Genomic DNA, 6289 nt, shown 5'->3' on the forward strand with positions numbered 1-6289 from the left:
AGGCACTGGTGCACCGTAGAACAGACTGCACAGATCTATGCGTGGCATGAATGTAAGCCGAAACTCTTATGTAGCTAGAGATGCACAGCGCTTGCAAGCAGTGTATGCAAAGAACGAGTGTCCAGACCCTCTAGCCTGGCTCCTACTCTCTCGGTATGGCTACTTCCTGCCACTACCTGAGGACTGGGAGGGGAGAAGCAAGGTCTCTTGAGTTGCAGCATCCCGTTCCCAAATGGTGGATCCTCCACGCGATCCCAAAGGGAATAAGCTAATGGGGAGATCGTGGCCCTCAGCCTCTATCTGTGCAGCGCTCAGGGAGCTTTTCTGTTGCAAAGATTTTTATTTCTACACCCTCGCCTATAACTGCAGGCGTGCCTTTGGGATGCGCTGTAGGGGCGGGTGAGCGTATGGGTGCTGGCTCCAGCCTTTGCCGGCGTTCCTGGAGCCGGCCTCAAGAGTTTGTAGCAGCCCAGGATGCGCCGCTGTTTTCCTTCCCTACTCGGCTTTGATTTCTCTCACTTCGGATTTCTGGCTCTGCCTTTGCCCAGAGCTGGGTTTGGAGCAGGGGGAGGGGGAAGGGGGGCGTCGGGGAGGGGAGTGAGGTGGGGGCGGGCTAGAGGCGGAGCCAGGCTCGGCTTCCCGCCCCCTCTCAGTCCCTCTGACCAATGCGGAGCGGCGCAGGCACCCACGTGAGGAGGGCCCAGTTCTGGAGCTGGCAAAATGTGAATGAGGAGGCAGAGCGCGATTTAAAGGTGCTGGCGGCACCCGGGCGGGAGGGAGGTAGAGGGGCGTCGGCGGGCTGGGCTCAGCGTGCACGCAGGCGGCCAGACTGGGCAGGGCAGGGCAGGACCGATCCGCACCGCACCACACCGCACCGGGTCCGCGGGAGCAGGACCAGCCAGGGCGCGCAGCAGCGGCGGCGGTGGCAGCAGCAGAGGCCATCCAAGGCCAGCGCCAGCGGCGGCAGCCCCGGGACCAGCGAGTCAGGGAGCGGCGCCGCGGGAGGCTCCCCTCGCGCCGGCTGGCCAGCCGTGCGCCCAGGGCACGGGGAGTCCCGCAGGCAGAGCCAGGCCGCCCTCCCCTCACACCCCCCACCCGTCTGTGCCTCTCGGACACCCAGAGGAGCCGAGAGCGCCCGCTGCCCCCGCGCCGCCCTGCGCTGTCCTGCTCGCTCAGCCCGCCCTCCCATGGCTCAGCCCGGGCGCTGACTGTCTGAAGGGCTCTGCCGGCGAATATTTACCTTCTCGCCGCTCACCCGCGCCCAGGGCTGCTGCCCCTGCCGCCGCAGTTCCTGCTGCTGCCGCCGCCGCCGCCGCTGGCCTCGGCGCGGCAGGAAGAGGCTGCGGGCGGGGAGGGTCTCCGGCTGGGCCGGCCGGCAGCCGGCGGGCGCTTCTCAGAGGCGGCCTGCGGCACCGCCCGCTGCTTCTCTTCCACTCCACCTCCATCCCCGGGAGCGTATATGAGCGCTGCCTTTCCGCCCTCCCTGATGATGATGCAGCGGCCCCTGGGTAGTAGCACTGCCTTCAGCATCGACTCGCTGATCGGCAGCCCTCCCCAGCCCAGCCCGGGACACTTCGTGTACACCGGCTACCCCATGTTCATGCCTTACCGGCCGGTGGTGCTGCCCCCTCCGCCCCCTCCGCCCCCCACGCTCCCGCAGGCCTCCCTGCAGCCGGCCCTGCCGCCCGCACACCCCCACCACCAAATCCCCAGCCTGCCCACCGGCTTCTGTTCCAGCCTGGCACAGGGCATGGCCCTCACCTCCACCCTCATGGCCACCCTGCCCAGCAGCTTTTCGGCTTCGCCCCAGCACCAGGAAGCGGCCCGCAAGTTTGCGCCGCAGGCCCTGCAGGGCAACTTCGACAAGGCAGACGGCATCCCGGCCGAGTCGGAGGATGGTAAAGCTTTCCTGGCCAAAGAAACCTCGCTCTTGTCGTTCTCGGCCTCCGAGACAGTTCAGGCTTCCCTAGGTGAGTCGTCCGGCTCCTCTTCTTTTCCCTAAGTGGACATCAGAGGCGCAAAGCCCAAGAGGGATGGGCAGGGGTCTGGTCTGGGGGACCGAGGGAGGGGGGGACAGGACCATGGCAGGATGTGGGCAGGATGGGCAGGAGGGGCAACCCTGGAAGCCTCAGGATCGGCCAGTCACACAGTTCTTAGAGCCCTGAAATGACCGAAGGCGCACCAAGGCTGGGTTGACGAGCAGCCCCTTAGCATACCCCCTCGGACAGCCCTTGGCCTTCGCCTCCCGCCCCCTCTCCATTCTCAGTCCGCTAGCCGGGATGCCTGGCTCTCCCTTTTCCTTCGCGGGCCTGAGCCGCCAGACCCAGGAAAGGAAGCTATGAGAGATCAAGCAGAGCTGGCATGGTGTGGGAAGCTTGAGGCTCCGAGTCCACACTTTACCGGAGAGGGGGAGTCCCCCAGCCGGCAGCGTCCCCAGGGAGCTCGAAATGGGGCTGTGGGAGCCTGTTATCACAGCCTGCCACTTTGGGAGCTCAGCTCAGACCTACATTAGTCCCCACACGGCCCAGTGGGTCAGGAGATAGAGGGAGGGATGGAGGCAGGCAGGCAGGCAGGCAGGGAGGCAAGCCCCAGACTGTTAGAGTGCCTGAACTGGCCTACATCTACAGGGCTCATCCACAATTCTGGCAGTTCCCAGCAGTCTCTCTCCTGGGACCTGCTACCTGGAGAGCTGCCTTGGGGTACGGTGGAGGGGAGCTTCCAGGATAGCCGAGTTGAATTGGGTGACTGGGCTGCTGGCTCCCAACTTCTCCCAAGGCATTAGTCACATCTAGACAGATCCAATAACATTCCTCATGGAGGAAAGAACTGACCATCTTGGGCCTCCTGGAAGGGGGAAGCTGTTCATTCCCCATTTCCAGTCCCATTGTGAGGCCAATGTAGAGATTCAGGGGCATGTGGGCTTGGCACCCTCCCAGCCCCATGACAAAGAAGGCAAAACCCGGACTCCTGGAAAGCCAGGGCAGCTGCTGGGTTTATACCAGCCTCCAGAGAGAAGGAGGTTTACTTGGGGGTGGGGGGCAGTGCAAGTAAAGGAAAGACTGGGAACTTCCCCTTCATGCTCTCTGTAGGGACTGGTAGGGTCAGAGGCAGGCTGAACTGGGGGTCGGCCAAGCAAAGTCCATCCCACTCTCTCTGGGCTCGTCCCAGTATTCACACAACCCAAAGTGCCCAGGCAGGCTAATCAGAAGGTGAGATAACTTTGCTGGGAAGAAGAATCCTCCGGAGAAAAAAGCAAAAAACCAGTAGTCCTTCCTTCCTCTCTCAGGGGCATCCAGGGACAGGGGTGACCCGGGAAGGGTAACGAATTGCCCTTTGCTTTGGTTTCAGTGGGGGCCATCAGAGGCCAGGGGAAAGACGAGGCCAAAGGGGAGGACGACTCCAAGGGCAAAGAGGAGAGCTTCTCCATGGACAGCGACCTGGACTACAGCTCGGACGACAACATCCCCAGCCAAGCAGCCCACAAGGAGGAAGACTTGGCCACTGCCCTGGAGGAGAATCCCCAGAGCAGCAGCAGCAGTAGCAGCAGCAGCAGCAGCTCGGGCAGCACCACCTCCACTGGCAAGAACCGGCGAAGGCGGACGGCCTTCACCAGCGAGCAGCTCCTGGAGCTGGAAAAGGAATTCCACTGTAAGAAGTACCTGTCCCTGACAGAGAGGTCGCAGATTGCCCACGCGCTCAAACTCAGCGAGGTTCAAGTGAAAATCTGGTTCCAAAACCGCAGGGCCAAGTGGAAACGGGTCAAGGCCGGCAACGCCAACTCCAAGACCGGGGAGCCTTCTCGGAACCCCAAGATCGTTGTCCCCATTCCGGTGCACGTCAGTCGTTTTGCCATCAGAAGTCAGCACCAGCAGCTGGAGCAGGCCAGGCCCTGAGCCGACGAGGGCCCCCTCCTCGACCTCCTCAGTCCCCCACCCCAGCAGGTGCCAGGAGAGGCAAGACCACCCCCACCCCCCACCGACACACACACAAACAGGGACAAAGGAGGAGCCGAAGAAAAGCGGAGTCCTAGGCGACTCTCAGAACTGTTTGAAAAACAAAACGTTTAACAAAACAAACAAAAAGAGGTGAATGTTGGACAGAGCAAGCAAATTGAGAATATATTAATTTCAGACAATGCTGAAAAACTATTTTCGGATGAGGGAAACATCGGAATCTGGACAGAGGCATTAAGTATTATTCTATCTTACTTTGTATATAGTTAATCTATCTATAAGGAATCTCAGCTGCAGGATTTTTTTTTTTGACTCTAATGGGACCAACTCCCCCAGTTTCATGAAGGTCTTACATTCCAGAAGAAAACAAGATAAGAACCAAGCCGATAACCTGCGGTATGCACAAGCCAACCTTTTTGTTTTGTATTTTTTGTTGCCGTTGTTCCTTGCTTTTCCAAAGGTAAAAGGAAACAGAAACGTTTGGGTTCTTCCCTTTATTTTTTGGCTTTCCCAGTTGGCTGAGGGGCAAACATTTTCAGGGTGCCCAAGTGAACCTTTTTTGTTGTTTGGTTTTCCTGGCTTGGCATCCTCTCTCTGGGGTTGCCTATCCTTAACTAAGCCATGTTTGAAAGCACGTCGGTCTCTATTGTGTTTAATTTATTTCAATGTAGCTTATCTCCTTCTAAGTTATGGAATTTAAACAAACTCAGTCTTGTGAATAATAAAAAGAAAAGGAAAAAAAAGAATACAGTCCGGGACCTGATGAGTCTATCCAAATCTGAGTCTTTGCTTGACCCTGGGGGACCCACTTTAGCCCATAAAGGTTTCTCCTGGGACTTTCCACGGGGTAATGTATCTAGAAGGCAAAGGGGGCTGGGGTGGTTAAAGAGCTGCCTTGAATTAATTACATTAGCAATTTAGAGGAAGACAGAATTTCTCTCAGGAACTTTCAGGTCTCAGTTGGGATGGGGTTGAACAACAAAGCAAATTGGCAAACTTTGGATGGAGGAGGAGAGGGGAGAAGGAAGGAAAAGGGGTGCCACATCTATCAGCTTCTGCTGCTGCCGCCTTCAGCCCTAAAACTAGAGCTCTGCTTAGAATACACCCCTCAAACTGAAACAGAACAGGAGCCCCTAGCTTTGGACTTCAAACAGTTACCAACCCAAATGCAAAGGATATCCCGGGCCCCTAATTTTTTTGGGGGGGTGGCTAAGATCCTGTTGGCATAGGAGGCAGTGCTTTCCACTAGTTCCCCATCTACCCTTTCCTGGATGCCTACCTCCCCCCCCCCACAACCAGGGTAATGAATTCAGCAAAGTTGTAGGGGGAGGGTTTGGCAGCCTTTAAACGATGATGATTTGGAAAATGTTTAACCCCTTGGGCCGGTCCCTAAGCTCCCAGCCCTGGCAGATGCAGGCTATAAACGCCAGCTGATTATTTCCTGCGCTTCCCCTCTCCAGCCCTCCCCCTCTGGGAGTGGGGCGTCTAGGGCTTGCCTTATGATATATGCAGGGAAGGCCCTCACTGGGTTTGGACAGGGCATTGCGGGAAGGTGTAAGGGGGAGGCCGGGCTTTTTATACCAGATCTTGAAAAGCTACCTTTGCCTTTCCCTCCTTATGTTTGCCTTGAGAACTTCCCGGAATGAACTGTTTTCTCTGTCTCTTTCACTTTCTCTCGATCCCCCAGTTATATCCCCTTGCTCTTTCCCCTTTCCTCGGGCCAGCTTGTTAGCTGACAAATAGTTTAAAGCGACAAGCATTAGTCATTCAGTGAGAGGGGCAGGGCTCCCCCTCCTCTCTCCAGAAAACATTAAACTGTTCATCAGAAGCCAAGGTCCAAGTGCTGCTGCAGGAACCCAGGTTCTTGGACAAGGTTTTAAAACAGTGCAGGTCTGTGTTTGTGCGTCTGTCTGACCCTCGTTAGGCACTGCCTATGTGTACAGACAGAATGCAGCCGGTGAATAATCGATGAGGAGCTCCCCCACCCACTCAGTCGCTAGCTTTTAGAATAGGGTTTTTCAAAAGCAAGGAGAAAGTTCCCTATGTGGTTCCGAAATCCCAATATTCAAGCACAGGGGTTTCAGTAGGCACTGCATAGACTGCAAGCAGATACCGGTCTGTTTCTCCAAGCACCGGCCCCAGGATAGGACTGAAATACAGCCTTGATGGATAATGAAATTGACATAATTGACATTAGTTTTACTTTTAAAAAAAGAAAAAGAAAAAACCAAGGCTGGGGGCTGGGAGCCGATCTGCCTTTCAGTGGAGAGGAAATGAGGTTTTGTAGACAGAGACTGGTTTCTAGTTTTACTAACAAAATAAAAATCTGATGTTCC

At 56.6% G+C, this 6289-nt stretch overlaps 1 protein-coding gene across 1 annotated transcript; it reads left to right on the forward strand.

Moving 5' to 3' along the window:
- Window positions 1-665: 665 nt before the first annotated feature.
- On the forward strand, window positions 666-4663 carry GBX2 (gastrulation brain homeobox 2). Its single transcript, XM_044003653.1, is given in 4 exon segments — window positions 666-780; window positions 893-1260; window positions 1262-1970; window positions 3349-4663. Coding segments are annotated over 4 exon segments (1737 nt in total). The 3' UTR covers window positions 3894-4663.
- Window positions 4664-6289: the final 1626 nt, after the last annotated feature.

Source organism: Dromiciops gliroides, chromosome 4 (genome assembly GCF_019393635.1).
Source record: "Dromiciops gliroides isolate mDroGli1 chromosome 4, mDroGli1.pri, whole genome shotgun sequence".
Lineage (NCBI taxonomy): Eukaryota > Metazoa > Chordata > Mammalia > Microbiotheria > Microbiotheriidae > Dromiciops > Dromiciops gliroides.